The sequence below is a fragment of the Oncorhynchus masou genome, chromosome 30, assembly GCF_036934945.1.
Source record: "Oncorhynchus masou masou isolate Uvic2021 chromosome 30, UVic_Omas_1.1, whole genome shotgun sequence".
NCBI lineage: Eukaryota > Metazoa > Chordata > Actinopteri > Salmoniformes > Salmonidae > Oncorhynchus > Oncorhynchus masou.
Genome location: NC_088241.1, coordinates 37,618,756 through 37,643,724, shown reverse-complemented (window position 1 = coordinate 37,643,724; position 24,969 = coordinate 37,618,756). Strand labels below are relative to the sequence as shown.

Below are 24,969 nucleotides of genomic sequence, written 5' to 3'. Positions count from 1 at the left end.
CTGAAATGTTAAAAACAGTAAATGGCAGTGAATTAAAATGTTTAGTTTGATGCAAAGCCAAAAATTACGGTTTTCCAATGTTACTGGCTATACAAAAAACAATCAAACAAAATAACTGAGGAATGGTGCCCACATCCTGCTTTACATTGTGATTTTTTTCTTTTTTTAAATGATTTATATAAGGATGATAGGTGGGTGATGTGCAACGTTTTGGCAACAAAAATCCCAGTCTAAAAGAAACATTTTTCACTTTGTTTCACAAATACGCATAGCTTCTTTAAATGCAGCACCTTTTGTTTTTGATTAAAATCTAATGCAGATAACACTGGACCGTTGATTAGATTGAAGGTCATGATTGTGTGAGAAATTCACAGTCAGCAAAGGTTTGTCAGATCGAAAATAACAGAAACCCGAATCTGAGGCGGCTGATTCGAAACCAAATTAAATCCATGATATATAAATGTAATCTAATTAGAACACATAAAAAAACTCTATCCATCATATTCATATGGATCATAACTTTTTAAAGTTTTTAGTCCGAGAGTCTTTGGAAACACTTGTGAAGGGTTAACTTTTATGAAAAAACTATGTCAACAACTGCAAGTTTACACAGGATGTTTAGAGTCGACATGCAAGTGATGATACTCTGACATATCAAAGAAGTCACAGTGGTAGAAGGCACTGCATCTCGGTGCAAGAGGCGTCACTACAGTCTCTGGTTCATATCCAGACTGTATCACATCTGCCCGTTATTGGGAGTCCCATAGGACAATTGGCCCAGCATCGTCCGGGTTTGGCCGGGGTAGAATGCCATTGTAAATAAGAATGTGTTCTTAACTAACTTGCCTAGTTAAATAAAGTCAGCTTGCAGTTCTACTGATTATGAATGTAGCATATATGGCTAATGAATGTGTGATGAAGTCCTTATGTAGGTTCCCTTCAACTTTAAGTGTCACCAATGCCTGAAAATACATTGATTTGATTGATATTTGGCATTGCAGAGAAAATAAAAAGATTAACTGATGCGCTTATTGCGGTTTAGCCCTCCCTCTTCTGCCCAATTCCAAATGAACTCCTAGCCCCTAGCCCTTTCTGTAACAAAATCTAATCGGTGTAAGCAATCCCTTACAGAAAAATCACATACATTTCACGTGATAACATCTGTGACAACATGTAAAAGCATCTGATAACATGAACCTACACATGTGAAAACATGATCTCGTGAAATAAATGTGACAACATGGGGATGCAAAATGTCTACGTACGATACCATGAAACTACACATTTGAGAGTTAGATGTTCCTCTGTGAATGTTTTCACACGTGAAAAACAAATTCCACATGAGGTGAAAACATGTTATTCTCCTCATATGTGAAAAGGTGGTGTTAACATGTGAACTCTAAATTGAATACATGTGAACATGTGGTTTCATATGTGAAGAACTGACCTCAAGTCTCTTTTTTTATGTGAAAATTTCCGCTCAACGTGTGAAAACAGGTACTTCACATGTGAAAATGTGATTTTGAATGTGTTTTTGTGTAAGGGAATCAAATGATATGTGGGTTTAAAAGTAAATGGTACACTATTCAGCTAAAATAGTGTACAAAATATTTCATCAATGACAACATGATTATCACTTAGTAGTGACTTTTCAATATGACCCCACCTGGGAATAGAATTGACAACTTCTGGGTTACGCTGATCTTTCTGCTGCCCATCAACGTCTATAGCATTCCTATACACATTCATTATCTATAATACATGTCTGCACTTAGCAAAAGAGTGCCATCTGCACTTCTATTTTAGTTCATCTTATTATTCTCTCCCCATAGATTTCATACAGTTATTTCAGAATAAGTATAGTTTTCTGAATAGTTGTCTACTGTTTGTGGGGGATATTATTCTGTTTTAATGTTACTCCTGAATCACTATGATAACTATAATCGTTTTTTATAATAGTGTATTTTTAACAAAGCTGATTTCTACTTTACTCAAACCCAAAGTGTACGAATACAGGTTCAATCTGTAATTGACACCGGCGTGATGGTGTAGCAGGAAGGTCGGGATGCTCTGAACCAAGAGTTTGTGAGTTCAAAACCCAGCTGAGGACATGTTGAATAATAGGCTAGATGGAATTGCTTATCCAACAATCAAATCCTTTCAGATCTATACAAGAGCCTCTATTCGTCCATGGTTCTCCGGTCGATGGCAGGCAATTAGCAGGTGGGAAGGGCTTCCTGTGCGATGCTCAGGCCTGGATGCCAATGGCCCAATTGCCTTGCACATTCCCAAGGACTGAGCAGTCCAGGACAGCATAGATCATTGTATTCCCAGACCTCGTAGGGACACAGGACTCTATCCAGGTGATGGAGGCGCCAGGAGAGATCTCACTACACACACACACACACACACACACGCAACCACACAGATTGACATACTATACAACTACATCTGTTTTTGTGAATGTGAGACTAATGTAAGTGTGAACATCCTCATAATGTGAGGACTTGGAGTTGTAAATCCTCTTACCTGTACAACTTTTCCCGGTATGAGATGAAATTAGGCCCTTGTATGGCCATCCTCACGTCATGCAGGCTGATTGGGAACGAGTTGGTGAACTCCAACTTCACAAATAACTCCTGGTTCACCTTCGCTGGTCCACTCATCTGTTCAAATAGAGATGGTCCATTCACAACAATCTATGGTGATATAAGACATTATAATAATCTAGGGATTATCAACTCCCCTGCGTTGGGAGCATGGATGTTTTTCGGAATGGCTGCTTTATCAAAGGCGAGGAGAGATGCAGCACTCCAGCAGCACAAATAAGGCTTTAATTGGGTACACTACAACATTAGCTCTTGGGGAAAAACTAAATACATTTCATATATACTTTTACGGAACACTTTAAAGGATAGTTCACTCAAATTACAAAATGACAGTTTTCCTTACCATGTCAGCAGTCTATGGACAACATAAGAGAGCAATCCATGACTTGGTTTTGTGTACCTGGTCACTGTGACCAAATGACTGCTGACAGGGTAAGGAAACCAAGATGTCATTTTTTTATTTGGGTGAACTATCCCTTTAAAGGACTAAGGAAATACATCCTAATAAAGAGGACTAATAAAAGTTCCAGGCCCACCGCAAAGGCCAGCTCGGGGCTTTTCAGGTTCACTATCTGTATGGCCATCAAGTCCTGGTTGTTCTCAATGCTCTTGGCCGTCACCACGAAGCGGAGGCTGGATTGGCAACCCAGCTTGGGCATGTAATTCTGGGCCAGCACGCCCACCTGTACCCTCGACGCTGTTGGTTTTAGGGAGACAGAGTTTTGACAACAAAACAAATTCAATCAACAACAGGAGTGTATGTTTGGCAGAACATAACTTGATAATTATTACCTGATAATTCATATTTGGATTATTTGGGATTCACCATTCATTACCATTTGGTACCAGGTTGTTACCTGTAAAGTCTTTTGAGGTAAGTACTAGAGAGTATCCCATCGTTACCTCACGTTCTCTTACAATACAATACATACACACACCTGCTGAAACAGGACGTTGCCATAAAGCTGTAAAAGGACTGCAAAGCATTTTCTATAAACTGTTGAGGATTTTATTTCAGAGGAGGGGTCTGAAAGCTTTGCAGGACTGTCATACAAAGTTGTGATACATGCAGACAAGCCCAAAATGACCTACAGTACAGTATGAATATAAAGGGTCACCCTGATTTCTACTCACTCTCCCTGGGTTTCAGAGTGACGTCAAAGGTCAACTGCTTGAACTGAGCCTTTTGGATGTTGGTGTAGTAGATCGTGGAGCCGACCAGGAAGCCATGGATGGTGCGTGTGTCTTCACTCAGGTTCCTGAAGACCACAGCCATCTGGAAGTTCTGGCCAATCTTCACACGCTCCTGCGGGATCTCCAGCGTCATCTCCACGCCCTGCTCATCGTCATATTGCAAATGCGTCTTGTAGGTTCTCTCTGCATTCTTCATGGTCTCTTCATCTTTACTACTGCCTGTGTGTGTGTGGGAAGTTGGAGGGGAATAGAGTTAACATGGGACTGGTGGCCTAGGCTGGTCTAGTGATCTAAACCGCTCTCTTCGGAATACACATATCGCTGCAGCAAAGGTTAGAATCCGGCCCGCTGCTATTTTAGCAATTCTCTTCTATATTTTCTCTCTCTCTCAAATAGAATAGACAGACAAATATGAGAGGACTGGGACTACCACACTCCTTAAAAGAACAACCATGGGACTGATATGAAACTCTTGGCAATTTTATTTCCCCTATAGGAATATACTGTATATACTGTACAGCCCAGGACATCCACATCTGGCTTCTTCTGAGGCCAGCCACCCTGACAGCAGATGAAACTGAGGAGTATTTCTGTCTGTAATAAAGCCCTTTTGTGAGGAAAAACTCATTCTGATTGGCTGGGCCTGGCTCCCCATGGCTGCCCTCCTGCCCAGTCATTTGAAATCCGTAGATTAAGGGCTAATACATTTATTTAAATTGACTGATTTCATTACATGAACTGTAACTCAGTAAAATCATTGAAATTGATGCATGTTGCGTTTATATTTTTGCAAAGTAATTTGAAAAGCAGTAATAGCAAAGTCATTTCTATTCTTCATTCTTGTTGCATTAGAGTCATGAGACATTTTGCAAACTGCCAATAACAACCTTTAAAATGTGCAGTTGCACCCTTGCCAGCCTACTCCGTTGTCCAGGTGCCACATACCTTCTGGGTATTTGTACGTCCCTGTAATGTCCATTGGCTCATAATTGTTTCCACCAATGGACTTTGTCAGGATTTTCATGCCGACATAAGTTGTGTCTACGCTTAGTAACTCAGTTTTCCCAGTTTGTGAGTTTAGCTTGTATTTGTAAACGTCGCTATTCACCTGAGGTTAAAAGAAAGAGATCAATGTGAATATGATGATGATTGATTTTAATTAATTAAAATGTATTGCAAGTTATAAAGCATAACTGTGTTATGCTTCATCATGGCATAGAGTGATGACAAAGTCATTATGGCTGAACATTCAACAGAGTGTTACTGGTCAAGCATAAAGAAGAGTATTGTTTTACCTCAGCAAACACAAACGGGGCATCAAATTGATAGCCAAGCATTCCTTCCTTGATGGCTTTGACAGAGCAAGGTCCACAGCGGTAATATCCTGCAAAAACAATATCAACAACCCATGACCCTGTCTATTTGACTTTACAAGGGATAGTTCACATTTCTAAATGTTTTCTTATTTACGACTTCCCTAGGGTGCTATTATTTCATCCAAACGGTTTTGATATTTTGTTAGCTGGTTATTTAGCATCTTCTAGAATATATTGGCTAGCATTTTTGGAGAATACAGCAACGCAATTGGAAACGGATTGTATTAATTATCAGGGTATTGGTACATTTTCAAGATGCAGTCAATGCTTTTCAGATCCATTTAATACATTTTAATTATTGCCTGTACAATTGCGGCCTAATATATTGGCACCCTTGCACTTTTTATAAATAATTCCCAATTTCTTCTAAAATGAGTTTAGATTTAAAAACTATTTGGTGAAATGACATGGACAAAATTATTATCACCCAAGAGCTAATACCTGGATGCAGAGGCTTTGGCCAGATAACTGCCAACAAATGCTTCCTGTGGACATTAATGAGCTTGCTGCACATTTTATTGGATCCCTAAAACTGCTGCAAACTGCTGCAAACTGCTCCAATTCTGCAATATTTTAGGGATGCCTTCCACCAACTGCTGTTTTCAGTTCTTGCCATAGATTTTTGATGGGATTCAGATCTGGACTCAACACTGGACACTCCAAAATAGTCCAGCTTTTCTTCTTGAACCATTCCTGGGTGCTTTCTGATGTGTGTTTTGGGTCATTGTCCTGCTGGATAACCCAAAACCTTTGACAGAGACTCCTTTTTTTGGACACTGATGACTCCCAAATGTCTCTAGCAGAGGCGATGCTGTAATTCCATATTATCATATTTATCTGCAATCTGTAGGGCTGATCATTTTAGTTATAATTTTGCATAGTAATGCATAATCCTTTTTTCATCATCCGTCACAATCCCTGCAGCCCACAGACAAGTTTTTCCTTTTCATGACTCATCTGTCACTGAGTCTGAAGCAGAGGGATCTGTCCCACAGATTCAACATCCACCAGCGGACTGTGAGCTGCATCGTGACAACATGGGGCAACTTTCTTAACACATTTCCTTGTTTCAGCCCCATATGGAGGCTCTGTCAGTGAGGAGATCCTGAAGCAGTCCGACATTGTTTCTCTGCTGAAACCAGCGATGGCCATAATGGTGGAAAAAGGTTTCCTTGTGGACGACTGTGTGCCCTGTAAGGTCTACAGACCAGCTTTCCTCTGAAAGAGAGCAGAGACGCCAGCAGCAGAATTCAGGGAGACGCAATACATCTCGGCTGATAGTCCCTGTGTAGCAGCTGACTTGCAGAGAGAAGGAGCACAAGTTGTTTGACACTGTCATCCCTCTCACCATCACTGGAAGCATCAACCAGCTCTACAACTTTGCCTGCCTCGTCGTCAACTACCAGAATGGGCCCCTGGTCAAAGCATGGGCAAAGGACTAGCGATGCTGTCAATTTCAGTACTATTAGGCTGGTAACTGATTTCCCGGTTTTTGTTTCTGCTGCAGTTTTTCTCCAAGTCTACAGCCTGTGTTAACAGCTACATCCAGACACTTTCTTGAATATAAATGCCATTATGTTAGGCCAGCACTCTACTATTTTGTCCAGTGTTCTCAATAACAAACCAACATGTTTCCGCAAAACATTTGACGTCACTATCATTTCAACTGTATTGTTGGATTCAGGGGGATAAAACAGTTATCCACTGTTTTTGTGCAATCTTTCAAAATCTAAAGCCTTATACTTCATAACTTTAGGAAATAATAACATCTGCTGAAATAATTACAGATGTGGTGAAGACGTACAAAATGTGTTTAATCTTTTAAGATTAAAAATCATTAGAGACAAACAACAAGAACTGGGACTATTACATAATGTTAATTCGGGAGCTAACATGGCTGCCATAGAATATTGTAGTGTTATGTGAAGGCATCACAATGCAGACACCTCAATGTTCCAACTCTCTAAACACATGGCTCTGGATATATGAAACACGTGTGTTGGGTATCTTGTTTTGGAGCAAAGCACATTCTAAAGTAAATGTTTTAAAAGTATGAGAACAGACATAAACATAGAAAGGGCCCAAGAACATTAATTTCAGATGAAAAAATGCAAATGTGGAAAAATATACAGCGAGGTCAATAATTATTGGCACCCTTGATAAAGATGAGCAAAAAACACTGTATAGAATAAATGATTCTAATACAAATACTGAGCTACTGTATATTGTATAAATATATATATATATATATATATGTTCTATTATACTAATACAATTGCTTAGAGAAAGAGAAAAAACTAGCTCTATTTTCATGTTATCTGACCATACAGTAGCATCACCTAGAGTTTAATAAATGGCATTGGCACATGGATTGGAAACAGCGCTATGGTCAGATGACATGAAAATGAAGCTCTTTGGCCACGCGCACCAGTGGTGGGCTTGGTGTTGAAAAACAGAATCGTATGCATAAAAGTACCTCATACCTATGGTAAAATAAGGTGGTGGATTTTTTATGTTTTGGGACTATTTTGCTTCCATTGGTCTTGGGGCCTTTAAGGTTAATGGCATCATGGACTTTACCAAGTACCAGGATATTTTATCCAAAAACCTGGTTGCTTCTGCCATGAGGCTGACACTTGGCTGCAAGTGGATCTTCCAGCAAGACAATAACCACAAGCACTAATCAAAATCCACAAACAAATGGTTAATTGAGTACAAAATCAACCTGTTGTTTGAATTGAAGAGGGCAGTCCATAAGTGCAGACTAAAGACATCAAGGATCTGGAGAGATTCTTTATCGAGGAACGATGGTCTAATATCACTCCTAACGTATTTGTTCTCCAATCTCATAAAACATTGAAGAAAAAGGCTCAGTGTCGTTATCCTCGCAATGGGAGGGTGCTGGACTATTGAAAACAGGGATGCCAATCATTTTGACCCTCTTTTTTAGATGGTTTTGTATTACTTGTTAAATAAACAAAATATATTTTGCTGAGCAATTGTATTAGTATAAAATAATGTTATGTTTTTGCATACAATATAGCTCAGTATTTGTATTTATTTAGCCTAGCGGTTATCAAGGGTGTAAATTATCATGGAACACACTATCTTAAATGGCTGCGTTTTCATTAATTTCATTATGCAATTTTGAATCCCATTCTAAGCATATAAAATGTGTGTACAGAAGTGAAAATTAGGTCTCTCCCATTATCCTAATTTCTCTCTTACCATCACTGGTTTCCTGGGGGGTTGAATCCACCACCTGCCAGCCACCAAAGTTCTGGTCTGCAGGGAGGTCAAGTCTGGACAAGTAAGCCTCATTCCAGCAGTGGTAGTTCCTGTGGAGACAATGCACACCTCTCAATAACACTATCTGGCATCCTGCACCCATCAGGAACACTATCTGGCAGCCTGCACCCATCAGGAACACTATCTGGCATCCTGCACCCATCAGGAACACTATCTGACATCCTGCTCCCACCAGGAACACTATCTGGCATCCTGCACCCATCATGAACACTATCTGGCATCCTGCACCCATCAGTAACACTATCTGGCATCCTGCACCCATCATGAACACTATCTGGCATCCTGCACCCATCAGTAACACTATCTGGAATCCTGCACCCATCAGTAACACTATCTGGCATCCTGCACCCACCAGGAACACTATCTGGCATCCTGCACCACTCAGGTACACTATCTGGGATCCTGCACAATAATTTTCTTCTTGGAGCACATTGATTTAAAGATAACAGGGACATCTAGCCCATTTCACCCCCCACCATGCTATGACTGTTTTTACAGTACATACATTGAAAGATAGAATTATAGAAACCTACATTCTGGGATTTCATTTTCATTCAATACAAATGGATAAGCAGAAATATAACTACCAGATTGAGTCTCTGGTAAGGCGCTCGTTCAGTTCAAGTACATTTCCCACTGAGTTGAAGACGAGATCTGTGATTATGTTCCCTGTGTTGTCGTGGGCAGAGTTGAAGTTGGTGATCACCCTGGCAGGGATGCCCAGACACCGCAGAACTGGGGCAGGGGAGGGGACACCATTAAAGAGACCAGGCAATACTTCAAAAATAAGCATATATTAATTAACATGCAATCGTTAACATTAATAAATGTTTAACTAATACATTAAATGTATTCAATCAATTGATTAGAGTAGATTTATGAATATAACTTTCAGAAGTGTGTTATACTTGCACAGCAGCGGGCCTTGTCTGAGGAAACTGCTACCTATTTCTGTCAATGGTACTAGTCACCTTAACTACACATTTTCTACATCTCATGAATACCTAGAAAGTGGCCTATGCTCCAGACTAGTCAGAAAACCAGGATTTGTGTATTGTGCTATGGCTTAGCATAATGAGCATGGCCTTATTTTTCTTACAGCATACTGGATGACTGTCATTCATATTCTGTTCACCAAGCTCAATGTAACAGCGGTAGGTTTAGGTGACTACATGATACAAAAATGTTCCCTGTACCCATCATGAGGTTCCTACAACCGAGCCTATGAATGAAAGTTTGCAACGTAGGTGCACAGGTCGGGAGAATTTTGAGTAATCAAGGTGACAGACTGTGATACATTCAATACCGCCTTGCACACTCAGCATCTAGCTGATCTAGGGTGTAATATATTTTTCCCCGTTTTGTTCCGTTTCCTTCAGTTTAAGACATTTTTTCAACAGAATCGCTGGAATGAAAACACCTTTTATCACACAGCCACATAACAACACCATGATCACTTTACTTGTTGTTTACAGTTGAAGTCAGAAGTTTACATACAGTTAGGTTGGAGTCATTAAAACTTGTTTTCAACCACTCCACAAATTTCCTGTTAACGAACTATAGTTTTGGCAAGTCGTTTAGGACATCTACTTTGTGCATGACACAAGTCATTTTTCCAACAATTGTTTACAGACATATTATTTCACTTATAATTCACTGTATCACAATTCCAGTGGGTTAGAAGTGTACATACACTTAAGTTGACAGTGCCTTTAAACAGTTTGGAAAATTCCAGAAAATTATGTCATGGCTTTAGATGCTTCTGATGCTAATTGACATCATTTAAGTAAATTGGAGGTGTACCTGGGGATGTATTTCAAGGCCTACCTTCAAACTCAGTGCCTCTTTGTTTGACATCATGGGAAAATCAGAAGAAATCAGAAAAACAAATTGTAGACCTCCACAAGTCTGTTTCATCTTTGGGAGCAATTTCCAAACGCCTGAAGGTACCACGTTCATCTGTACAAACAATAGTACGCAGGTATAAACACCATGGGACGGCGCAGCCATCATACCGCTCAGGAAAGAGACGTGTTCTGTCTCCTAGAGATGAACGTACCTCGGGGCGAGAAGTGCAACTCAATCCCAGAACAACAGTGAAGGACCTTGTGAAGATGCTGGAGGAAACAGGTACAAAAGTATCTATATCCTCAGTAAAACGAGTCCTATATCGACATAACCTGGAATTCCGCTCAGCAAGGAAGAAGCCACTGCTCCAAAACCGCCATAAAAGCCAGACTACGGTTTGCAACTGTACATGAGGACAAAGATCGTACTTTTTGGAGAAATGTCCTCTGGTCTGATGAAACAAAAATAGAACTGTTTGGCCATAATGACCATCATTATGTTTGGAGGAAAAAGAAGGAGGCTTGCAAGCCAAAGAACACCATCCCAACCTTGCAGCACAGGGGTGGCAGCATCATGTTGTGGGGTGCTTTGCTGCAGAAGGGACTGGTGCACTTCACAAAATAGATGTTATCATGAGGGAGGAAAATGATGTGGATATATTGAAGCAACATATCAAGACATAAGTCAGGAAGTTAAAGCTTGGTCACAAATGGGTCTTCCAAATGGACAATGACCCCAAGCATACTTCCAAAGTTGTGGGAAAATGGCTTAAGGACAACAAAGTCAAGGTATTGGAGTGGCCATCACAAAGCCCTGACCTCAACCCTAGAAAATTTGTGGGCAGAACTGGAAAAGCGTGTGCGAGCAAGGAGGCCTTCAAACCTGACTCAGTTAACACCAGCTCTGTCAAGAGGAATGCCAAAATTCACCCAACTTATTGTGGGAAGCTTTTGGAAGGCTACCCAAAACGTTTGACCCAAGTTAAACAATTTAAAGGCAATGCTACCAAATACTAATTGAGTGTATGTAAACCTCTGACCGACCTGAAATGTGATGGAAAGACATAAAAGCTGAAATTAAATCATTCTCTCTACTATTATTCTGACATTTCACATTCTTAAAATAAAGTGGTGATCCTAACTGACCTAAAACAAGGAATTTTTACTAGGATTAAATATCAGGAATTGTGAAAAACTGAGTTTAAATGTATTTGGCTAAGGTGTATGTAAACTTCCCACTTCAACTGTATATCATTTCTTCTCGTAACTATCTACAAGCTCTCCTCCTCTCACTTTTCCCTTCCCTTGTGGACACCAGTGCACAACACAACAGCTGTGGGTGACCAGGTGAAAAAAACATATCACGACCGCTAACCTCTATAGACAGCATGCATACTGTAGTTGTTATATCATTGTCAACTAGAAGAAATAGAACTAACACATTAGTTGCTGCTACAATCATGCAGTACAGTGTACAGTCAGAAAGCAGATATTATCAGATACTCAACCAGGTCTGATTTCATTATTACTGAGGCATAACCCAAGTGGTAAATATATAAAGATCCAGTCCATAAAAACAATTGGAGGCCCCTTACACTAATGAAAAATACTAACAAAAATGCGTAGCGCACAGAATATTCTTTTTATTGTTGGATATTATTCCATATAGATCGCAAAATACTCGAAAATAGATTTTTGATGTGCAGATTCCATGGTACATGGTTTATGAACGGATACACAAAACGATGCTAGATTCTAAACTTATTGTTTTTCAATTTAAATTACTATACAAAATTCTTGCAACCAATAGAATGTTATACTGTATAAATGAGGGATACAACCATCCCAGATCTGCAGATTTTGCTGCAAAGAGACAGAATATTTAGGTAATTTGTTTTGGTACTGTTCATGTTTACCTTGTTTTAGGTCGCAGGTTCAGGAATGGCTGAAGAATTATTGCAAACTCTGTAAATATAACTACTGGGTGATTTAAAAAGCCATAGTCAATCCATCAATAATATAATAATACTCAAAATGTTTCTCTTTAATTTACAATCTGTAGAAACTATGAGAATAAGAAAGGTTCAAAACTTTTGTGAAACATCACATTACAGTTGAAAAATATTTGGCAAATAGAAATTAAAACTGGACGGTCTTTAGAAATAAATGGGAGGGTTTGAGGTTTTCTGAAGGATGGGATTAAAAACCAACAAAAGAGAACTATTTTAAAATATTCTGTGTCTGTAAAATGTATATAGTATGTATAAGCTGGAAGTAGAAGCCTAAGTGTTGTTGTCCATTAGTTTACTCCAATTAGGGGAGGGTGGTAGGGTTAAGGCAAAATAATAAAGGAAAATATATTTTTAAAGATATATATTGGAGATTGAAAATGATGCAGACTATTATATTGATGGAAGCCACAATCCATCTGCAATATCTACCCTCTAATTTTAAGGCAACCTTGTCTCAGTTGAAAATTGCAGTTTATAACTGGATGGGCCTGTTTTCTATTACCCATCAATCCCTCAGGGGAATTCACAGGTAATTTGGAAGACACATGACCTATGTTGTGGGGTGGGCATAATAATGTTGACTGATTTTGAAAATGAAAAGGGAATTGAATCAGGCACTCACAGGTGTTGAATGTCCCGGCGTAGACCCAGCACTGGGCGAAGCTGACGGGCCCTTTGTTGACGTACTGGAGCAGGATCTGGTCACTGCCAATCCAGAAGGTTGGTGCAGTGCCAAGGGAGTAGTCATCGCTCCAGTTGCCCACCAAGACCCCGCGGTCATCCTGGGAGTTCATCTGGTTCCACAAGGAATGGAAAAATATAAAGAACCCCCCCCCCCCCAAAGAGATTAGTGCACCAGGCATAAGGATAGGTTAGTTTGAAATGAAATGTTCAGAGTAAGTTGGTAAAAGCATGCAAAAGGAAATTGAGTGTTTAATTAAGGCCAGGTACCGGGGTAATTGTTTCCTTTATTCATATCACAGTTAACTTTTACCAGTTGAATGTAGACACAAATATACACTTGTTTTTTTAACACTTTTTCCTGAAATATCATATCAAAATAATCTAGTGAGGCAATATCTCATTCAATATGTACTGTATATGTGTAAGGACCGACGCTGGAGATTAGAAGCAGGTACAGGGAGTTGAACATTTCATATGGAACAGACAACAAACAGGCATACCCCGTCAGAATCGGGTATGCAACGTCAAACGAACATTAATCCTGAAGTGGGGAAAAGACAGATATAGGGGAGATAATGACCCAGCTGTTGAGTCTAGGTGAGTCCAATAATCACTGATGCGCGTGACAGGGGGGGGAGGCAAGTATGCGTAATGATGGTTGCAGGAGTGTGTAATGCTGGGGAGCCTGACGCCTTTGAGCGCCAGGGAGGGGGAGTTGGAGCAGGTGTGATAATATGTATAGTATCTACTGCCAATCACATTCTGTGGATGTAGACTGAAGTTCAGGTTAAATGCTTGGTATGTCTTGTGGTTGTGAAAAGCACTTGGCTCTTAGTGCTTAAACTAGGGCTCATTTTGGAATTTGTGTAGTGTGCTTATGTTATCTGCAAATATCACTCACCATTGCAGAGCCTATCCTGCAGACTTTGACAGCATCGCCTCTGTTTACTAGAGGCATGTGTGAGTCATCCAAGATTTTGATACAGGCATCAAGAATCCCTTCCACAAACTACAAGAGAGAAATATAGCCCCCAGCCTCAAAAAGGAACAATAATGACACAAATGTAAATGTGTGTGTAAAGTATACAGGACATTAAGGTATTTGATCGGTGTGTGTGTGTGTGCGTGGGGCATGTGTGTGTAGTCTTTTACTGTACCTGACCATAATACCATTGTCTTCCATGACCTGATTCCTCCTGGTATATGTAGCCATTTTCATTCATCACATACTCCTGCCTGTCTTCCTCATTGGGCATGTACACTTCATCATCTAAAGAAATCAGAAATAAATTGCAGCCTCATTACCAGAATATGGTCATCTGTTACTTTAGATGTGACTTGTAAGGATGAGAATTGGATGTTCATCATTGATTTCTAATGCCTGACCTGTGTCTATACATTAATTTGTGTCACTTGAACTAATTGAGACCATGGTCGCATGTCCTGGAAGGAAGCCATGTCCTGTTGAGCTCCGTACGCTATCTGGTGTCCAAGTCTTTGCGTTCACACAGCTGATGTCCCACTATCTGAACCTTCCTAACAGCGAATTACATTGGTGGCAGCTGTGTTTTGAGCGTTTTTAACGTCTGTGGAACCTATGTCTTCTGAAGTTATCGCTGGACTTAAGTGACGTGACCGCGCTAGGCTGCATGCATGCTAGCCAGGCCTACTCTAGCCCTTTTGGAGCAAGCATACGACGAGAAGCATGGGCAGCTTTCTCTGCACTATCATCTCCCTCACTGCTAGCTTATTGGATGGCTGAACAGTGAGTACTAGACTGCCCACATGTCTGAAATGTCATTACCAACTAAGTACATTTTACCCAGACTTTTACACATATTGGACCTTCCTTTTGCTTTGTGGATGTGATGGGAATGGGGCTTCTCCCGCCATTCTGGTCGGGTTTGAGCAGTGGATTATACAACTTGGACGCGACAACAATTCTGCATGGAGGCACCCTCGAGTGGGAGAACTCTGCTCTCCGACCGGTTGGTTACCCATATGGGATGGATGGAGCTGTGTGGGAGAACTCTGCTCTCCGACCGGTTGGTTACCCATATGGGATGGATGGAGCTGTGTGGGAGAACTCTGCTCTCCGACCGGTTGGTTACCCATATGGGATGGATGGAGCTGTGTGGGAGAACTCTGCTCTCCGACCGGTTGGTTACCCATATGGGATGGATGGAGCTGTGTGGGAGAACTCTGCTCTCCGACCGGTTGGTTACCCATATGGGATGGATGGAGCTGTGTGGGAGAACTCTGCTCTCCGACCGGTTGGTTACCCATATGGGATGGATGGAGCTGTGTGGGAGAACTCTGCTCTCTGACCGGTTGGTTACCTATATGGGATGGATGGAGCTGTGTGGGAGAACTCTGCTCTCCGACCGGTTGGTTACCCGTATGGGATGGATGGAGCTGTGTGGGAGAACTATGTTACTGGCTACTGTTTGTGTGAGGGACTTTTGTATGAATGTGAAACCGAAGGAGGCCTTGGTGATGCGTTTCCCATATGACTGTGGGCCTGTTACCTGCATGTGGACCCGCCTGATCCTCTTTGATGGTTTGGTGAAAAGGTTTATTTAATAAAAGAGAAAATATGGACTGAATGTTATTTTACACTGTTGTTGTATCGGCTTTTGACATTTTGTATTTTGTCAGTAGAATTTTGCATTTATCTGCATTTAACAAAAAAAAAAAAAGTGCCTCCATGTTTTTCTTTTGTGAATCAAAATATGCTTTTCATGCAAGCTACAGTATGTCATCACTGTCAGATTTTTTGGGGTGTCATGAATCAACAAAATAAACATTTAAATATTTCCCAAATGTTCTGTTCCTAAACAAGTATGGTGTATTTTTTCAATTTACGAAACAACAACATTTCTTAGTGGGAGGAGGACGAATGTTAGGATGAGAATTTCATCATTTAATACTCATATCCAAGTCTTAGCTTTCATATAGCTGATGTTCCACTCTCCAAATCCTTCAACCGACGTGTTACAGCATGTTAAAAATGACACATGCCACCATGAATTACACTTGATACCATGTGTTTCTCATGTGATTGCATGTGATCACAAGCTAATGTGATAACTTTTGTTCACATGTAAAAGCAACATGTGATAACACTGAACTACACATGTGAAAACATGATACCATGTGAAATAAATGTGACAACATGGTGATGCAAATTTCAACATGCGGAAAATGCAAATTGTATTTTCAAGTGAAAGTTGTTTACATGTGAAAAATGCAAATCCACATGTGAGAGTTAGAATATTCAATTCAGGTGATGTGAAACATTTTTTACGTGAGAAATCACATTTTTAAGCGTTTTCATTTTCAGTTTCACATACGGTGTCTCTTTTTTTATTTACATGTGATAATTTCAGCTCAACATGTGACATTTTTTTTATTTTCCTCACGTGGATAATGTGATTTCACACGTTAAAAAAATAAAGGGGAATGAAACGATATGGGGGTTTCAAAGTAAGTGGTACGATGTTCAGATAAAATAAATACTTTTTACACTAATCAAGGATAATGTGGTTCCATTTGACATGAACACTTAGTACTGACTTTTCAATATGGCCCCACCTGGGATTTCAATTCACAACCAATGGATTTGTGGTACGCTGATCAATCTGCGGCGCTGCAATGTCTGTACTGTAGCGTTCCTCTACACTTTCATTACCTATAATACATCTCTGCACATGAGTTCCATCTGAATATTCTCTGATCATTGATGATGTGAGTGGTTTTCTGTATAGTTGTCTTATGTTGGTGGGACATATTATTATTGTAAATATGTTTTTTCTTGAGTGTATTTTTAACAACACTGGGATTAAATTTACTTAAATCCAAATAGTTGGAATACAGGTTAAATCAGTCATTGAATAAGACGTTGTGGAGTAGCAGGAATATTGGAATACCTTCAACTAAGAGGTTGCGAGTTCATATCCCAGGTGAGGATATGCTGAATAATAATTACCGTAAAAACATACACAATGTAATCATATATGTGAAAGTGTCAATTCATCCTAACGTCACATTTTTTGTTTGCCGAGGCATCACCTGTGAAATCCTGTGAAAAATATTAACGTAAAAATTTGAATTCACGTGTGAAAGGTTATGTGAGATATCATCACTTTAAGTTTTCCCAAAAAACTATTTCACATGATTTAACATTGAATGTCACATGTGAATTCATGTGATTTTCCATGTGTGAAATCATTTGTTTTTTCCCGTAAGGGGTGTATAATGCATATGTTTCATCTTATCTTAAGCTGTCCGAAGAGGACAAACAAAAATCCACAAAGATTCCACTCACTGGACGCCCAGGCGTTGAACAAGAGGTAGAAGTCTGTTCCAGAGTCCTTTTGTGTCCTTGAGATTCCATTGGACCCGATGACCGCCACACTCGTGTAGTACTTCCCGATGATGGCGTCTGCAGAAGGGGTGATGCCCACCACACACTCATCCCCTTGTTGCTGTATCATGCGGCCGGTCCAATTCCCAGTTTGTGAGCCGTCAAAGGAGATGATGATCTTTGTGCCATTCAACACGTAGGTATCGATACCTGAGGGAGAAGGTGACATGACAGGGGAAACGTCAACACATGTCGACACTCATGTTTCCACTGCACTCTTAGTATTTACTATGACGTTATGTGGTAACAATCAATACTTTCTGGTACATTATTCAAATAATTAACCTCAGTTGATAACAAATGGTACCAGGTGGCTACTGTTTTAATGATTATTGAAGAAACAAAGCAAGTAAATCAGTAAATCATAAGTTATTACTGTGTAATTACTGTCTTACCATGACATTTATTTTATAAATACCTGATAATTGTCTGTACTGTAAAATAAAGTGCTACCAAAAAAAAACAGTTCAGTTAACAACACATCAACCAACACAAGCTCAATATCACAACAACATTACAAAAGATACTGTTGTTGGTAGTCTGTGCAGCGCGACTGCAATAAAGGTGACCTGGAATGCAACAAACCATCAGTAGTGGAAAAAGTACTCAATTGGCATACTTGGGTAAAAGTAAATTCTTTACATCAAATTCCTTACATTAAACAAACCAGACGGCAGGATTTTCTTGTTTTTTTATTTATTTATGGACAACCAGGGGCACACCTCCAGCTCTCACACATCATTTACAAATGCAGTATTTGTTTTTAGTGAGTCCATCAGATCAGAGGCAGTAGGGATAAGTTACATTGATAGGTGTGTGAAATTGACCCTATTTCTGTCCCGCCTGAGCATTCGAAATGTAATGAGTAATTTTGACTGTCAGGGAAAATATATGGAGTAAAAAGTACTTATTTTCTTTAGGAATGTAGTAGAGTAAAAGTAAAAAGTTGTCAAAAGTATAAATAGCAATGAACAGCTACTCAAAAAAAGTACTTAAGTAGTACTTCAAAGTATTTTTTACGTAGTTACTTTACACGACTGCAAACCATTAACTGCAGATGGATTGCTAGGGTATGCTGCTCTAGCTGCACATATTTAAATTCACATACTGTATCTTCATTCATAACACTTTCATAATTTCAACAAGGATGATGCATGTCCATTTGCACCATTATTTTAGAAGTGCCTTACAATTACCACGCAACCACTCTCTCAAATCCATCTCTGCTTAGTTTTTTATGTCCTATTCTCAAAACCTTTTGAACACAGTAAACTACGAATTTCACAGCAGATGTAAAGAGGACAACACCACATTCAGGGAGATAAAAAATATATTGAGCATGAAAGCCTTTTCAAGGCATAAGTGAAAGGTAAGTCGCTTGAAGGTTAAAAAAAATGGTGTCATACTTCTTAAGCAGCCGTTTTGCTGTCGTTCCTATTTTGTTTGTACTTAGTTGACATATTGCAGTTTTGTAGCTGACACTAAAGGGCTCGATACAATCCGTGTCGTGGAAGTTCCGTGGTATGATACGATTTAAATTTAAAGGCGATGTTCCTGCGTTTGTGGAGACTGTATTCACAGTAAACGCTGCCATCTCAATCGGAAATTACCATTCAATTTCAATTGCGTTATTCCCGCGGAACTTCCGCAATATGGATTAAATCCAGCACATAGAGCGGCAACTCTTTTTATCAATTCCCCTGTGAGAATGATGTAAGCATTCAGTATAATGTGTGAGACCCTGGCGTCACGCCCTGACCTTAGAGAGCCTTTTTTATTCTCTATTTGGTTAGGTCAGGGTGTGATTTGCATGGGCAAATCTATGTGTTCTACTTCTTTGTTGGCCAGGTATGGTTCCCAATCAGAGGCAGCTGTCTATCGTTGTCTCTGATTGGGGATCATACTTAGACAGCCTGTTTTCCACCTGAGTTTGTAGGATCTTGTCTTTGTATAGTTGCTGTTTAGCGCCACAGAGCGTTACGTTCGTTTTCGTGTTTTTTTTTTTCATCTAAAATAAAGAAAGATGTATGCTTACCACACTGCGCCTTGGTCTCATTCCAACAATGGACGTAACACCTGGACACATCCCTATTCTACACCCTTCTTCCGAAGTGTGCACTTGCACAATCTGTCATCGATTCAACAATAGTGGAAACTCCCTAAATCCATGATGGGAAGTGTGCAAGTGCACACTTGTGGAGAAGTTTGGAGAATCCGGAGACACCCCAAGGTTACTATCAACAGACGTTACAGATGTTTAGATGGGAATATGTCAATAATCTGTTTTTCTTTCAACTTGGCACTTTTATATATTAGTGTTTCTGATTGGCTACAGAGGCTAAACACAGATGACAGAGAGAAGACTAGGAGAGGAACAATTTTAGTATTGAGATGCAACTTCACCTGTAACACACCAACCACTTCCATTAAAAGTATTATCAAACACTATAATTCATACATCACCATCAGGGAAGTCAAGCAATGCATGTAATTTCATTTTTATCCAGCTAAAAGGAATGTACACTACATTGGTGGAAATGTGTAAAAAACGTCTTACCAATGTAAAACTCAATCTGGAATTTGTCACTGGGATTTACGGGCTGGTTGAACTGGAGGGTCATCTGAAACTCTTGGGCTCTGCGGACGATGAGAATGTTGTTTTTGCCTTCGTACAAGTGACAGTGGTGGTCGCTCTTGTTCTCATTTTGCATCATGTCCACTCTCACACATTCCAGGGTGGCTGCAAAATAAGGAGATCACAAGCTAAATAATGATGTGTAAATAACCAGGTAACAAACGTAAAATCTTTTGGATTAAACTTTTTGGGTAAAAAGGGTGCTTTTCAGGATGTCAGGTCTGAGTGTGAAGTCAAAATGGGAACAAGGATTTCTGCTGACCACCTCGGGCCGAGCAGAGTTGGCACACATATACAGCAAATTCTCCATTGATAAAACAAGAAATGAACACTGAGTGTTCAATCAAAACGGAAACAGTTGAGTCTGTGGACTCATGTAGACACCAGAACAGTGTTAAATTAATACACTGCTTAGTGTAAAGCCTTATTCAAACATTTCCCGGAGTGCCTTGCTAGTCAAGTAAATTGTCGATTTAACACCCATGACTGTATTTGTTAGTGACAGAGACATGATTTTTGCATTCATCCAATTTATGTCATATATGTAGAAGAAAGGGTACCAAAAGGTTTTTTTTGCGGAGGGATAGGGTTCTGTTTTGCAATTTCGACGCATGCTCCAGTATCAAACGTAACATTTTTTATTTTTTTTTATTTGATTTATTTCATCTTTATTTAACCAGGTAGGCTAGTTGAGAACAAGTTCTCATTTGCAACTGCGACCTGGCCAAGATAAAGCATAGCAAATCGACACATACAACAACACAGAGTTACACATGGAATAAACAAAACATACAGTCAATAATACAGTAGAACAAAAGAAAACAAAAAGTCTATATACAGTGAGTGCAAATGAGGTAAGTTAAGGAAATAAATAGGCCATGGTGGCGAAGTAATTACAATATAGCAATTAAACACTGGAATGGTAGATCGGTAGAAGATGAATGTGCAGGTAAAGATACTGGGGTGCAAAGGAGCAAGATAAATAAATACCAGTATGGGGATGAGGTAGGTAGATAGATGGGCTGTATACAGATGGGCTATGTACAGGTGCAGTGATCTGTAAAATGCTCTGATAGCTGGTGCTTAAAGCTAGTGATGGAGATGTGAGTCTCCAGCTTCAGAGATTTTTGCAATTCGTTCCAGTCATGGGCAGCAGAGAACTGGAAGGAAAGACGACCAAAAGAGGAATTGGCTTTGGGGGTGACCAGTGAGATATACCTGCTGGAGCGCGTGCTACAAGTGGGTGCTGCTATGGTGACCAGTGAGCTGAGATAAAGCGGGTCTTTACCTAGCAGAGACTTGTAGATAACCTGTAGCCAGTGGGTTTGGCGACGAGTATGAAGCAAGGGCCAACCAACGAGAGCGTACAGGTCGCAATGGTGGGTAGTGTATGGGGCTTTGGTGACAAAACGGATGGCACTGTGATAGACTGCATCCAGTTTGTTGAGTAGAGTGTTGGAGGCTATTTTATAGATAACATCACCGAAGTCGAGGATCGGTAGGATGGTCAGTTTTACGAGGGTATGTTTGGCAGCATGAGTGAAGGATGCTTTGTTGCGATATAGGAAGACGATTCTAGATTTAATTTTGGATTGGAGATGCTTAATGTGAGTCTGGAAGGAGAATTTACAGTCTAACCAGACACCCAGATATTTGTAGTTGTCCACGTATTCTAAGTCAGATTCCTATTAGAATTCAGACAGTGTGTGGATATCCAACTCTTCAAATGTGTTTCATCTGCAACCAGTATTCAGAATGACTTGAAGAATTGACAAGACACATTTATAAAACTACCCAAACCATCTACCTAAACCATCAGTAATGGGTGCAATAAATCCTAGTAACATATTGGATTACTTTAGAAAATGTTTGTAATTTATATTTCAGTAGCATAAGATTCATGATACTGAAACAATCACTTAAAAAATTCTACCTGCAATAGAGCATGCTGGGAAATATGATAATGATGTGCATGGTTATGAGCTTCAGGCCTCTGTGTTAGGATAAAACTAGGCCCTCAAAATAAAGCCTTTTGAAATACATAATTGTATTGTATTGCTTTATATATATCTCTCTCTATATATATACATATATATATACATTAATCGTAAAATATTTGCTTAGGATCTCACTTGGTGGATGAATGCAACAACCATCTATCTGTCACTAACCATTTATCTGCCTCCCAATTGGTGCTGCATCTCAGTGCTATAGGCATCACTACAGACCCTGGTTTGATTCCAGGCTGTATCACAACTGGCCATGATTGGGAATCCCATAGGGCGGCGCACAATTGGCCCAGCGTCGTCCAGGTTAGGGTTGGGTGGGGTAGGCTGTCATTGTGAATAAGAATTTGTTCTTAACTGACTTGCCTAGTTAAATAAAGGTTCAATAAAAACATTTAAAATGCAGTCATGGGTGGTAACTTTACAGTTTACTTGGAAGGCAAGGCACTCTGGGAAATATTTGAATAAGACTTTACAATAAGCAGTTTCTTCATTTAACACTTTTTGGTGTCTATATGGGTCCACAGACTCTGGTATCAGTGTTGTTTTAACACTCTTAGTGTTAATTGATCTCTTTTTTTAACACTGAAGAATTTGCTCTGTAATGTGTGTTGATCTCATTTATCATAATCGGCCAAGGACTGGGGTAAGAAAGGGTGATGCACATTTTTTTGTGTATGATGAATTACTTACTGATGACAGAGAATTGACTAGTTCTCTCTTTTCTTTCTCTCTCGCACATTTGCACGCACGCACGCACGCACGCACACACAAACACATACTCCCAACACTTATTCTATTTATCTTGTACCATCACTGGAGGGGCCATGGGGAATTGTCACAGCCTCCCCAAAGTCCTCAAACATGGGAAGACGGTGGTCATCTTGCTCAGCATTGGAGCTACAGATGGGGCCTTCCAGGCGCCCAGGGAAGTTGGACCCGGTACAGTGTGCAGAGGAAGACATGTTGAAAGCAGGGATCAACAGTTTTCGCTGTTCTGTAGATCAGAAAAAAAAGATTTTTAAAAAGTGGTCAAGGAGATATGTATTGTATTTACAAGCAGAAAATGCTTGTATCTATGATAATTGCATAACATATTGCAACCAGGGCCGCACCCAGGACCTCGGAAATGTTTTCCAGTCGGGTTCTCAACTACAAATCAAATCTAATTTTATTCGTCCCATGCTTCGTAAACAACAGGTGTAGACTAACAGTGAAGTGCTTACTCACAGGAACTTTACTGTTGAGAGTTAGGATAACAGAATTCACAAGGTGCAATTTCAAAACTAGTGCATCAATTAACCCATGTCAGTTAAAATGTTTTAGATTGGTATATTCATCTACTGCTAGGTATAGTTGTAGTAATCCTGGCCAAATTACCGACTTGGCTGTGCCCAGAGTACCTGACCTTTAGGGGGCCCCAATTGATTTTGTTCGTCACTCTCATATTTAGATAACATATTAACATGGCATAAGTCATGGATAAAACAATATATATATATATATATATATATACACAAGAATTCGTCAAAATGCATTGAAATATTTCAGGATGGACAATAATCTGGAACCACTGGTACAAGCACACCACTATTCATGAGCTAACATGGTACCTCACTGATTTGATTGTTATCAACAGCTCGGTTTCCATCCAATTGGTGACAGATTTTAATAGGAAATATTCTAAAATCCGCATCAAAACCATATGCACCATTTCCCACGCAATGTCCCACATTATGCATTTCCATTGAATTGACTTGTTGCAGATAAAAGACTTAGCATGATGATGTAGTGTACATGAAAGTAACTTGAGGGGTTAAATTCCTACGTATCACATTTTCAACTCTACTGTTGGTTTTGTCATGAAAAATGACCACTCTGGTCTTGGCACGTGTGTTCTAGTCAACAGCTTGTCGATACAGTGTGGGTAAAGTCTACATGATGAGATTATTATGGACACAACAGCAAGATCATCATTTATTTCATCTGTAGCCTAATAATCTGCAAGCTTTCACAAGTTGTTGTGGGAGGACAGTTACCCCCTCCCCCCTTTAATTCATATTAAGACCACCAAATTATTTTAGTGTCAGATGTCACCATATTATTTACTCAACACCTTCCCTGGCTGCAACTGCTCTTGCTCAGCAACAACAAAAATGTTTTGAGATATTTCAACAAAATGATTTCGTGATAAATTGATCAAATTGTTTAACTTTCTTTTTTTTAAAGTTCTATATATATTCCAATGAAGTTAGATCTATAATTTAGAGAGAGAAATTTAGATAACTTTTGAGCGTGTTGTGGGCAACTCACAAAAATGGCAACATTTTTCAAGACGATTTAGTTCTCTGGTGAGTACTATCATCAGAACAAATTAATCCTACTTTTTTAACAGGCTAAGGCCGATTTATCTATTTGGAAATCGTTCCTTATAACTCAAATGTTTTTCCTCATTTACCATGGTACATTTACTCTTTTAATTTATCCCACATGTAATTTCCAAGTTATGTAATTAATTAAAGTGTATCTTTAAAAGTATAGTATAGTCATTTCTTATTAAGTCAGGGGGAACTATCCCTGCACTTTAAACATTTGAAATGTGTAACTAAATCAAGTAATAGTGATGAGTTATGTAATCTATTTTTCTCAAATGAAAATGTAGGCTAATAAAGTTACTTCAAATGGAACACATGTATTATTTTGCCATTTAAGATGAAACGTTTGAAAAAAGTATAGTCCTACTACTTCTATATTCTTATAAGTATTTGACATTCAGCAGCCTTACGGTTTTCAATGCTCCTGATAGGTTTATATTTCCTTGGAGGCGGGAATAAAGAGCATAGACAAGGAAAGTTGCAGCTGTCTGGTATC

At 39.5% G+C, this 24,969-nt stretch overlaps 1 protein-coding gene across 1 annotated transcript; it reads right to left on the bottom strand.

Moving 5' to 3' along the window:
• LOC135521647 (coagulation factor XIII A chain-like) lies at positions 1-23,063 on the bottom strand. Its single transcript, XM_064947333.1, has 14 exons — positions 22,910-23,063; positions 20,015-20,197; positions 17,359-17,607; positions 14,189-14,301; positions 13,933-14,040; positions 12,970-13,141; positions 9,076-9,223; positions 8,408-8,517; positions 5,099-5,187; positions 4,749-4,911; positions 3,744-4,022; positions 3,146-3,306; positions 2,530-2,666; positions 1-2,390 (listed from the first exon to the last, which is right to left on the bottom strand). Exons 1-14 carry the CDS (start codon positions 23,061-23,063, stop codon positions 2,249-2,251), a joined length of 2,208 nt encoding a protein of 735 aa, XP_064803405.1. The 3' UTR covers positions 1-2,248.
• Between the last annotated feature and the right edge of the window lie 1,906 nt (positions 23,064-24,969).